At 44.2% G+C, this 12,423-nt stretch overlaps 1 protein-coding gene across 1 annotated transcript in view; it reads left to right on the top strand.

Moving 5' to 3' along the window:
* DLGAP3 (DLG associated protein 3) overlaps positions 1-12,423 on the top strand; it is a 63,097-nt gene that overhangs the window by 28,902 nt on the left and 21,772 nt on the right. The window contains exons 7-8 of the mRNA XM_021709957.1: positions 11,599-11,812; positions 12,075-12,388. Coding sequence (XP_021565632.1) covers positions 11,599-11,812; positions 12,075-12,388 — 528 coding nt within the window. The remainder of the gene's footprint in view (positions 1-11,598; positions 11,813-12,074; positions 12,389-12,423) is intronic.

Here is a 12,423-nt window from a genome sequence, read left to right as displayed (position 1 = left end):
TCCAATTTTCCCAGCATTATTTGTTGAAAAGACTTTTCTTTCCTCTTTGAAATTTCTTGGCCCTTCTGTCAAAATCAATTTGCCATGAATGTATGTGTTTATTAATGAGCCTTAAAATCTATTCCAATCAGGTGTGGTGGCTCAAGTTTGTAATCCCAGCACTTTGACAGGCTGAGACAGGAGAATTGCTTGAGCCCAGGAGCTTGAGAACAGCTTGGGTAACATAGTGAGACCTCGTGTCTACAAAAAATTTAAAAATTAGTCAGGCATGGTGGTAGCATGTAGTCCCAGACACTTGGGAGACTGAGGTAGAAGGATTGCCGGATCCCAGAAAGTCAAGGCTGTGGTAGCTGTGAACATGCCACTGCACATCAGCTTGGACAACAGAGTGAGACCCTTAACTAAAAAAAAAAGTCTATTCCATTGGTCTACATTAGTCTATCATTATGTGATTTCTACATGCTTTGATTACTACAACTTTGTAGTAAAGATTGATTTTGCTAAGCTGAAATAATAGGATTTTGTTACTCCTTTTATTATTTATTTTTATTTATTTTTTGAGTTGGAATCTTACTCTGTTACCCAGTCCTCTCTTGCCTTGGCCTCCCAAAGGACTGAGATTATAGGCATGAGTCACCATGCTTGGCCTTGTTACCTTTTTTTTTTTTTTTTTTTAGTTGGAGTCTCACTCTGTCACCCAGGCCGGAGTGCAATGTCATGCTCATGGCCACTGCAGCCTCGACCTGTTGGCCTCAAATGATCCTTCCCTTCAGCCTTCCAAGTAGCTGGAACTACAGGCGTGTACTACCACGCCCAGCTTATTTTTTGATTTATTGTAGAGACTAGGTCTCACCAAGTTGCTCAGGCTGGTCTTGAACCCCTGAGCTCAGACAATCCTCTCACCTCAGCCTCCCTAAGTGCTAGGATTATAGGCTTGTCCTCTTGTTACTCTTTTTAAAGGTTGCTTTATGTTTTGTGTTTCCTTTTCACATACATATGGATTTGGTTGAAGCATGTTGATTTCTGTAAAAAATGTAGTTGGGAATTTGAAGGGATTGCACTGTATCTGTAGATCAATTTATGGGATTTAAAAAAAAAACAACATTATGTATTATTATCCTTGAGCATTAGATGTATTTCCAATTATTCATTTCTTCTTTGATTTCTTTTACTTTTACTTTTTATTGTAAATTGACAAATTATAGCGGTATATATTTATGGGGTTTCAAAGTGATGTTATGATTTAGGAATACCATGTGGCATAATTAAATCAAGCTACTTGACTTTTCTATCACCTCAAATACTTAAATGATCTTAGGACATTTTAATTTTAATGACCGCTTCCCTTCTTATATGTACTTGTTGCCTTGTATTTCAGTTCTACCTTTCAAGTTCTCAAATTAGTCTTTATTGCTGTTTTACTTTTTATGGGTTCTTGATTACATCTCACGTCTTTACCTTTTTTTACTTCTCACTTTACCTCCTTACATTTCCTTCTAAAGTATATTATTTTATTATTTTTTTTTTGAGTTGGAGTCTCACTCTGTTGCCCAGGCTGGAGTGCAGTGGCACACTGACGGCCACCACCGCAGTCTTGACCTGATGGGCTCAGGCGATCCTTCTGCCTCAGCCTTCAAAGTAGTTGGAAGTACAGGCATGCGTCACCTTGCCCAGCTAATTTTTTAAAAATGTATTGTAGAGATGAGGTCTCGCCAAGTTTCCCAGGCTGGTCTCGAACCTGTGGGCTCAGAGAATCCTCTCACCTCAGCCTCCCAAAGTGCTGGGATTATAGGCATGAGCCACTGCACCCGGCCTAAAGTATATTCTTTAGTAATTTTTTCATCTGTTAGCAACAAACTCTGGTTGATATATTTTGATATATAGATATTTGATCTGTGACATATTTAAGCTTATTATGGGAATTCTAGGTCAACATTTATTTTCTCTCAGTACTTTGAAGATATTCCTTTGTCATCTGTCTATTGTTGCTGTTTAGAAAACTGCTAGCAACTTGATTGTCTTTATAGATAATTTTCATTTATCCCTGGTTGCTGTTGAGATCTTGCTTTGATTTCAGTGTTCTGCAGTTTCACTATGATATGTTTGTGTGTGTGCTCCCTAGATCTGAGGATTCATGTCATTCATTGATTCTGGAAAATTTCATGTTGCAGTTTGCATTGTATATCTTTTCCCCATTCTTTTACTTTCAGCCTACCTCTTATAGACAGTATATAGTTGGATCTTTTTTTGGTCTGATTTGTCTAGTCAGACATCTTTCTGCCTTTTGAATGAGAATGTTTTGTCTATTTACATTTAAAGTGGATATTAGCCAGGTGCAGTGGCTCATGCCTGTAATCAAAGCACTTTGGGATGCTGAGGCAGAAGAATAACTTGAGCCCAAGAGTTTCAGACCAGTCTGGGCAACATAGCAAGACCTCATCTTTACAAAAAATTTTTTAAAATGCAGATATTGACATAGTTGGATTGTCTCATATAATCTTTGTTCCTCGGTTCCTTCTTTACTGCCTTCTTTTATAGTAAATAAATATTGTAATGTATTGTTTAAATTCCTTTGTTAATATTTTAAATATACTATTTTGAATTAATCTCTTAGTGGTTGCACAAGGATTTACAATCTGTATTTTAGCTTATCAAAATATAATTAATTCTGGCAAAAGATTGAATAATTGCTCCAATATATCTTATTTTTCTCTCCCCTTTTGTGCTATTCTTTTCTTTTCTTTTTTTTTGAGTTGGAGTCTCACTCTGTCACCTAGACTGGAGTGCAGTGGCCGCTCCCGGCCACCGCAGCCTCGACCTGCTGGGCTCCGGCGATCCTTCCGCCTCAGCCTTCCAAGTAGCCAGAATTACAGGCATGTGCTACCACGCCTGGCTGGTTTTTTGATTTATTATAGAGATGAGGTCTCGCCTGCCCAGGCGGGTCTCAAACCCGCAGGCTCAGGCAATCCACTCACCTCAGCCTCCCAAAGTTGCGGGATTACAGGCTGAGCCACCGAGCCCGGCTGCTATTATTTTCATATACATTACCTATATGTATTTTCATATACATTACCTACATCAAACCAATGATGGTATTATAATAAATGCTTTACTAGTCACCATAGCAAAGACATGAAACCAACTTGAGTGTCCTTCAACAATGGATTGGATAAAGAAAATGTGGTACATATACACCATAGAATACTATACAGTCATAAAATAATGAAATCATGTCCTTTGTAGTAAAATGGATGCAGTTGGAGGACACTATTCTGTGAATTAATGCAGAAACAGGAAGTCAAATACCACATGTTCTTGCTTATAAGTGGGAGCTAAACATTGGGTACACACAGACATAAAGATGAGAACAGACACTAAGTTGGGGAGGGTGGGAGAGGAACAAGGGTTGAAAATCCACTTACTCTGTACCATGTTCATTATTTGGGTGACAGGTACAACAGATGCCCAATCCTTACCATCATATAATATACTCATGTAATAAAACTTCATGTGTATCCTCTGAATTCAAAAATGCAAAAAAAGTGCTTTGTATAATCTTATGTCTTTTTTTTTAAAGTTGGAGTTTCACTCTGCTGCCTTGGCTGGGGGACAGTGGCACGCTGACAGCCACCGCAGCCTTGACCTGTGGAGTTCAGGCGATCCTTCCATCTCAGCCTTCTAAGTAGTTGGGCCTGCAGGCACACGCTACCACAGTTGGCTAAGTTTTTGATTTATTGTAGAGACAAGGTCTCACCAAATTGCCCAGGATGGTCTTGAACCCCTGAGGTCGGACAATCCCCTCTCCTTGGCCTCCCAAAGTGCTGGGATTATAGGCTTGAGCCACCATTCCCAGTCCCTTATGTCTTCTAAAGAAATTATGAGAATGAAGGAAATGTATTTATAGAGTCTTTTATATTTACTCACATACTTACCATTTCTCGTGCTCTTCATTTCTTCTTGTGTATTTTGAGTTACCACTGGGTGTCTCTTTTTGTTTTAGCCTAAGAGGCTTCCATTAGTATTTCCAAAGATAGGACTTTTGGCAACAAATTCTTCAGTCTATATCTGGAAATGTCTTTATTTTTATTTCATTTTTGAGGAATACTTTTGCTGGATACAGAATTCATGGTTGTTAGTTTCTTTCTTTCAGCACTTTTGATATAGCATTTCACTGCCTTCTGTTGTTCATTGTTTCTGACAGAAAGTCAGTTGTTTCCCTTACCATGATGAATTATTTTTAGTGTTTAACCTCCTTTGGGTTCATTGAGTTTGTTTGATCTATACAGTCACCTTTTTTGTTACTATTTATCTTTTTTGAGAAGAGATCTCATTCTGTCATTCAGGCTGGAGCTCAGTGGCATGATCATGGCTCACTGCAGCCTTGACCTCTTATGCTCAGGTGATCCTTCCACCTCAGCCTCCTGAATAGCTGGGACTACAGGTGCATGCCATCATGCCTGGCTATTTTATTTTATTTTTTATTTTTTCTAGAGATGAGGACTCGTGATGTTGTCCAGGCTGGTCTCAAACTCCTGGACTCAAGTGATCCTCCTGCCTCAGCCTCTCAAAGTGCAGGGATTACAGGTGTCAGCCACTCTACCTGGCCAGCTTAATTTTTTTAATTGAATTCAGTAGCTGAGTGCAGTGACAGACACCTGTCATTCCAGCTATTCTGGAGGCTGAGGCAGGAGGATTTCTTTGTTGTGTGCCAGAAGTTCAAGTAGTGCACTGTGATTATGCTTGTGACTAGCCACTGCACTCCAACCTGGGCAACATAGTATAGACCCTGTCTCTAAAAAAAGAAAAAAAATTGAAAAGTTTTTGGTCATTATACCCTCAATTTTTTTTGACTCTTATATTTTTCTCTTCTTCTTCCTCCTACTCTTTATGCTTTCTTTCCTTCTTCTTTTGCAGGAAGTTTAGCGTTCCAAAGATTTGTCAGAAGTAGTACTCAAGAACCTTGAGCTAGCCAGGTGTGGTGACTCAGCCTGTAATTCCAGCACTTTGGGAGGCCAAGGCAAGAGGATTGCCTGAGCCCAGGGGTTTGAGACCAGCCTGGGCAACTTGGTGAGACCTTGTCTCTACAATAAGTCACAAAAAAACTAGCTGGGCATGGTGGTGTGTGTCTGTAGTTCCAGCTATTTGGAGGCTAAGTGGAAGGATCATCTCAGCCTAGCAGGTCGAGGCTGTGGTGGCCATGAGTGTGTCACTGCACTCCAGCCTGGGTGACAAGAGTGAGACTCCAACTCAAAAAAAAAGAAAAAAGAAACTTGAGCCAGTAAGGCTTCCTCTCTCTGCCTGTGTGTGAGCTGGGGAGGGCAAACTTCAGGTTATTTTCAAGCCTCCCCTGGCTTTTGCTCTTCACCAGGCTCTTATATTTCCTCTGCACATGTATACAAGCTCCATTGGCTAGGAATGTGTGAGTGACTCAGGGCTTCTTGGTCTCTGCTGTGCATTCACCCAGCTTCTAGTTAATTCAAGCTATATAGAGAGCTTATTAAACCTCTTATGTCTGTCTCACTCCCTGGAATTCTCTGTTAAATTCCCCAAACAGTGCTGAAACCTCAACCTAACAGTGCTGCTGACCATTCTTGTTGTTGACACTGTAACTGACAATGCTTTAAATTAAGTGAAGCCCTCTGGCAGAAGCAGTGAAGCAGCTGGTTTTCACTACCCTTGTTGAACTATTGCAACTGATAGAGCTGGGGGGTTAGGGAATGCAAGCAGTCTCAGGCTAGGATACCACAGAGTCATGCTATTCTTACGCAAAGTTCAGTAATTTTTATGGATAAGTGTTTCTTTGTTGTATGCCTTTGGTCAATTTTCAGAGTGATAAAATGATTGTTTTGACAGCTTTATCCCACTTTATAGTTGATTTGAGTGATAGGATTTGATTTCTTCCTTACTCTGTCATGTCTGAAGTCAGAAGTCTAGAAAAATTCTCAATCACTGTTATTATCTCTTTAAACATTACCTCCTCTGAGGCCAGGTGTAGTGGCTCACACCTGTAATCTCAGCAAGTTGGGACAATGTGGAAGGATTGCTTGAGCCCAGTAGTTCAAGACCAATCTGGGCAACATAGTGAGACCTCATCTCCTCAAAAAAAAAAAAAAATTAGCCAGGCATGATGGCACATGCTTGTAGTCTCAGCTATTTGGGAGGCTGAGATGGAAGGATTGCCTGAGTCCAGGAGGTTGAGGCTATGGTGAGCCCTGATCTAGTTTGGGCAACAGAGTGAGACCCTGATTCAAATCAATCAATCATGATCTCTTCTGCATTTCATCTAGTATCTCCTTTTGGAACTTCTATTAGTTATATTTGGGGCCTTCTTATTTCTTCCTCCATGAATCTTAGCCTCATCTTTATATTTTCCGTCTCTCCCTCTCTGTGCCTTCTGGGTAAGTCCCTCAGGTATATCTTCTAGTTTACTAATTTTCTTTTCAATTGTGTTTCATCTACTATTAACTTATTATTGTGCTTTTAATTTAACTGAATTTTTTGTTTCTAGACATCTTATTTCATTAGTTTCCAAAGCTTTCTTGCCTTTTTTTCTAAGCTTTTATTCTCTTCGTATGTTTTCAGTTTTACCATTTAAGATTTAGGACTTAAACATAGTTTAAAAGCTATTCCAAGCCAGATGCGGTGGCTCATGCCTGTAATCCCAGCACTTTGGGAAGTGGAAGTGAGAGGACTGCCTGAGTTCATGGGTTTGAGACCATCCTGGGCAACTTGGCAAGACCTTGTCTCTACAATAAATTGAAAAATTAGCTGGGCATGGTGGTGCACCCCTGTGGTTCCAGGCTGAGGTGGAAGGTTCACCTGAGCACAGCAGGTCAAGACTGCAGTGGCTATGAGCGTGCCACTGCATTCTAGTCTGGGTGACAGAGTGAGACTAAAAAAAAAAAAAAAGCTATTCTGTTTTAGCTAAGGTAACGCTAGCTGCTATAACAAAAAAGCTTGTAATTCTCAATGGCTTAATTCAATAACAGTTTACTTTTTGTTTATGTCACAGTTTGTATTAGTTATCTTTTGCTATATAATAAGTGATCCCCAAATGTAGTTCTTGAAGCAACACATATTTATCATCACACAGTTTCCGTGGGTCAGGAATCTGAGCACAGCTGAACTGGGTGCCACTTGGGTCAGGTGTCTCACTGAGCTGCAGTCAAGGTATTGGCCAGGGCTGCAGCCATCTCTAGGCTTGACTAGGAGAGAATACACTTTTGCACTCACTCACTTGACTATTGGTAGGCCCCAGATCCTCGCTGGCTGCTAGCCAGAGACATCAGTTTCTTGTCATATAGGACTCACCACAGGGCTATTCACAACATAACAACTTGCCTTTCTCAAAGTGAAGGCCATAAGAAAGGAGAGAAAGAGGGACAGAGGGACGGGTGGGCAGGGGGGGAGACAGAGACAGAAAGAGATAGAGATAGAGAGAGAGAGAGAGAGAGAGAGAGAGAGAGAGATATCAAGATCAAAGATGGAAGCCATTATCTGTAATCTAATCTCCCAAGTGAGATCCCATTGTATCTGCCATATTCTAATCATTAGAAGTGGACCAGCCGGGCTCGGTGGCTCAGCCTGTAATCCTGCGCCTTTGAGATGCTGAGGTGAGTGGATTGCCTGAGCCCGTTGGTTCGAGACCCGCCTAGGCAGCGAGACCTCATCTCTACAATAAATCAAAAAATCAGCTGGGCATGGTAGCACATGCCTGTAATTCTGGCTGCTCAGAGGGCTGAGGCGGAAGGATCGCCGGAGACCAGCAGGTCAAGGCTGCGGTGGCTGGGAGTGGCCACTGCACTCCAGTCTGGGCGACAGAATGAGACTCCAACTCAAAAAAAAAAAAGAAGTGGACCAATAAGTCCAGTCTACCCTCATGAGGAAGGAATTACACAAGGGTGTCAATGCCAGGAAGTGTGGATTATTACCATGTCAGAGACTGTCTACCATATAGTATACTTATCTTTAATGGAGCATTGTCTACGATAAGCCTGAGCAGCCTGAGTTAGGAGTGAGTCCCCAGGAAATATTTTGCCATCGCTTATGTTAGAATATCCCCACTCTGGGATCATTTTATGTTAATTTTAAATTCGAGGGGTCCAACCCATGCAGATTCATGCAGATATACGGTACTGTATCTGTATGAGGACCAGCTTACGAGTACAAACTCTCAGGAGATTTGCTCCTTTTCCCTCCCTTGAGTCCCTGTACTTCAGATAAGCTTCCTTGTCATCAACCTGTGGTGATGACTGATTTTTTTTTTCTTGTCTACATTTTCATCAAAGGCTTCCCCCTTCCTAGCTTTCTGCAGTTTCTCATTTCCAATTCCATGCTTCATGTGGGCCCAAAGCCTTCCTCCTGTGCCCAAGTGGGTGTTAAAACCTAATCCTTTACCAAAAGGCTGAGACCAGCAACCCCTACCCTTTCTCCCGCCCCCACTGGGCTGTTTGCAGCATTGGCTCACATAGTTAATATTCTGATTTTCCAGTCTCCTCTTTGCTTTTGTCCCCTGGGGACTTATCTCGCTTTCTTGTGAGCTCAGCTATGCATATAAAATAACGTTTGTTATATTTTATCCAGTGTTTTGAAATGAGAGAGTTTTCTAAAGGTTATCCAAACTAAATAACATACGTAAAGTATACAGGATGTTATCTGGCTCTCAGTCAGACCCACCAACTCTAGTATGGACAGTTTTTAATTAGACACAAAGTGTTTTTCTCTAAATATTCCAGGAGCTTGGAAATGGCAACTGATTCTGAGTCTGGTTTGGAGAAAGGCTAAGGATCTCATTTCAAGAGGATTCTTTGACGTTGATCCTCCTGCAAGTGGGGGTTGGGGGCAGCAGGGTACAAGTCAGTGCCCAAATAGCAGGAGTATTCACAGTACAATGTTACCATCTTATAACTGTAAGACACTCAAGATCACCTCAGATGCAATTTTCCTCTGAGAGTCTCTATGATTCTGTGTTTCTCTTGTATCCTGGTCTCTTGTTGGAATCCCAGAAGCCCTTGACCAGTTGAGTTGGAAGGTTGCTCATCCTCCTCTGTCTACCTTGGATAGAATTGGTTGTGGGTAGGATTTCAAGAGCTTCAGTACTCCAGGAAAAGAGAGACCTCTCATGCTACATAGTATTGTTATTGTGATTTGAGAACTTCCTGCTACTAACAGCAGTAGCTAATGCGTATTGAACATCTGTCATATATTATGCTCAGTGCTTTACACACAGAAGTGGGTTGGAGATAGAGAAATATACTACAGAGTCAGATTACTTTCATCTGTGATGTCCAGACTCAAGAACAGCATGTTCTCTGCTAGAGTTAGATCAACTCCCCTGAGCTCCAGGAAGGAGCTGGATTTGTTTTACTTGGGGAGTGTCTTGAGCCTAGTCCACAAATAGCAGGAGTTATGTCAGTTCCTGAGTTTCAGGAAATACCCTGGCAGTTATTGTCCTTGGTGCCCAGAAGTGCAGAAAGACTGAGCAGTAGACTATAGGGTGTCATTGTAAGAGCCACAGCTGCCACTCAAGGTTGGCTAATCAAACATGAGATAACAACTTTTACAGGATTTTAGATTGATTTTTCCATGACCTGTGATTTCTACACACTTGCAATGAAGTTCCTTTAGAAAAATCTGCAGAAAGAAGTTCAGACAGTTCTTCTTTTTAATGACTGGGTCCACAATGGAACCACTGGATCTAAATCTTTAGCAAAATTGGCTCTGAGCTTCCAAGCAGCCAAAGCAAAGAGTGGCATAGAGAGCCCTGAGTTCAGATCCTTGTGATGGGACCTGAGTTAATGTAGGTTTACCAAGTTCCCCAGGAGATTCTGACTCTCAGTCAGTCTTACACGAGAGCCAGGAACCATGGTGTTTATTTTCAGTTTTACCATTTAACAAATAGGCATCCTTGGACAATTTATCTGCCCTCTCTTAGTCTTGTTTGCCCATTAATAGATTGGGATGGAAATTCCTGCTCTATTTGAGGTAGAATCTAATGAAATTGTGTTATGCTTTGGAAGCTGAATTATAGAAACACTGAGCTGCATTTTATACATAGGTCATGCCACTCCTTTGAGCCCCTGTTGACTGCACATAAATATGGTGCCATGAATCTCTCCTGGGAGATATCACAAGATGCAGCCATGGGCTACTTGCTGTTACATTCAGCATGGGTCACTTGTGAGGACCTCGTCCATGATTCTATCCAATGGCCTCTACATAATCAGCCACAGGGGACTTTCTCTTAGGGTCAGTGACAGGAATAACTGTGATTCTCATGGGCACCTGGTCTGTGTTTCCCCATGTAGGCCCTGAGATCTTAATATGCCACTAACCGTGGACTTACTGTGTTAGTATTGCACCAAGTGCCTGGCACGTTTTTCTTTGAGTCCCCTCCATGGCCCCATGAAGAGTATCGCTCCCATTATCACTCTCATTTGAAGGTGAGCAAACTGAGGTCCCAAAACTTTACCTTTCCCAGGCCACACTGCTAGGAAGTGGTAGAGCCAGCACTTGAATCCAGGAAAGGTCTCATTCATAGCCTGTGCAGGCAACCTTCAGGCTCTACTCCTTGATGCATTACCTGCTTGGGAGTTTGGGTTAAATATGTCCCCATCTTGATCAGTGTTCCTGATTTTGTCACTTTTGTTCTTGGTGTGCATTACCTCTGGCACCAAATTTTCCTGCCTTTATTTTTTCTCTGTGCCATATTTAGTCTTAGTGTGGTGGCGTGCAGAGCCACCATGAGTTTTTGTTGTGCTTTCTTTATTACCTTAAAAAAAAACCCACCATGGATTCTGTACCACAGAACATCAAAAACAAAACCAAAAACCTCATCTAGCAATGACTGGGATTTCCTTAGAGGGTGAGGGCAGGGAAGGTACTCACCAGTCAAGCCAAACCCTAGTTAGTGAGCAGAAGGTGAGGTATAGTTTTGTTTGTTTTTTGTGGAGATGAGGTCTTGCTATGTGGCCCAGGCTGGTCTTGAACTTCTGGGCTCAAGTGATCCTCTGCCACAGCTTCTGAAAGTGCTGGGATTACAGGTGTGAGCCACTGTGTCAGGCATTAGCCACTATACCCAGCCAGTTTTTCTTTTTTTCTCCATCACTTATCCATTCATTTCTGCCCTGCCACTTGGTATAGGTTGCTTTCAATCAAATTTTAATGTAGTGGATTATAAGTAAAATAAAGGGCATCCTCCCTGCAATTCTCATACTGGGCAGGAATGGATGTCAGGTCCCTGGTCCTTTCTGTCAGGGTCAGGTGAGGGAAATGTGGCCGGGCTGGGACTAGGTGGAGAGGAAAACGTGGTGGTCAGGAGCCTGGGGTATAGCCAGGCATCTGGGAGAGCCATAGGTGGAGTGGGGGTGAGAGCATTTAGAGGAAAAACTGGGCCCCAAGGAAAACCTTGAGCAGCATGGGGCAGAGGTGTCCCCGTCTTTCTTTGCAGTGTGAGGGAGTTTCTTGTCGTCCAAATGCAGAAGAGTCACAGAGAGGCACGACCGCTGCAGATACAGATATCTTCCCAAGACAAAGCGCCTCAGCGACCCCCGCCCCACCCCAGCCCCTCATAACTGTCCTCCCGTCCCCTGCCCCCAGCTCAGCGAGGAGTTGAACCAGCAGCTGGAGGCCGTGTGCGGGTCCGTGTTAGGGGAGCTCGAGTCCCAGGCCGTGGACGCCCTGGACCTGCCCGGCTGTTTCCGCATGCGGAGCCACAGCTACCTCCGGGCCATTCAGGCCGGCTGCTCTCAAGACGACGACTGCCTGCCCCTCCTTGCTGCCCCTGCCTCTGTCTCAGGGAGGCCCGGCTCCTGTGAGTACGCCCTCCCTGCCCAGCTTGGAGAACGCCCTGGGCTCGGGCTCCCCGCCCGCCACACACACAGGGGTTGAGGTGTGGCCCTGGGCCTATCGCTTGCCTCCCGGGGCCGGATGAGGGGAGAACAGTCCTTGGCCCTGCACGTAGCCGCACGTGGCCGCTGGGTCCTGTGGGTCCGCGTGGGTGGGAGTGCCCGGCGGGGGCCGGAGACCCTGCCCGGGCGCGTTTCTCAGGCGCTGTCCCTGTCGGCCCGCCACAGCCTTCAACTTCAGAAAGGCCCCGCCCCCCATCCCGCCGGGAAGCCAGGCCCCGCCCCGCATCTCCATCACGGCCCAGAGCAGCACCGACTCCGCGCACGAGAGCTTCTCCGCGGCCGAGGGCCCCGCCCGGCGCTGCAGCTCCGCCGACGGGCTGGACGGCCCCGCCATGGGCGCGCGCACCCTGGAGTTGGCGCCGGTGCCGCCCCGGGCCAGCCCCAAGCCCCCCACACTCATCATCAAGACCATCCCCGGCAGGGAGGAGCTGCGGAGCCTGGCGCGGCAGCGGAAGTGGCGGCCGTCCATTGGGGTGCAGGTACAGATGGAGGAGGCGCGACGAGGGCTCGCGCC

This window comes from Carlito syrichta, unplaced genomic scaffold, assembly GCF_000164805.1.
Source record: "Carlito syrichta isolate Samal-C Ts95f unplaced genomic scaffold, Tarsius_syrichta-2.0.1 Scaffold287779, whole genome shotgun sequence".
NCBI lineage: Eukaryota > Metazoa > Chordata > Mammalia > Primates > Tarsiidae > Carlito > Carlito syrichta.
Note: the sequence above shows the minus strand (reverse complement) of the source record. Positions and strands in the feature narration are given on the sequence as shown.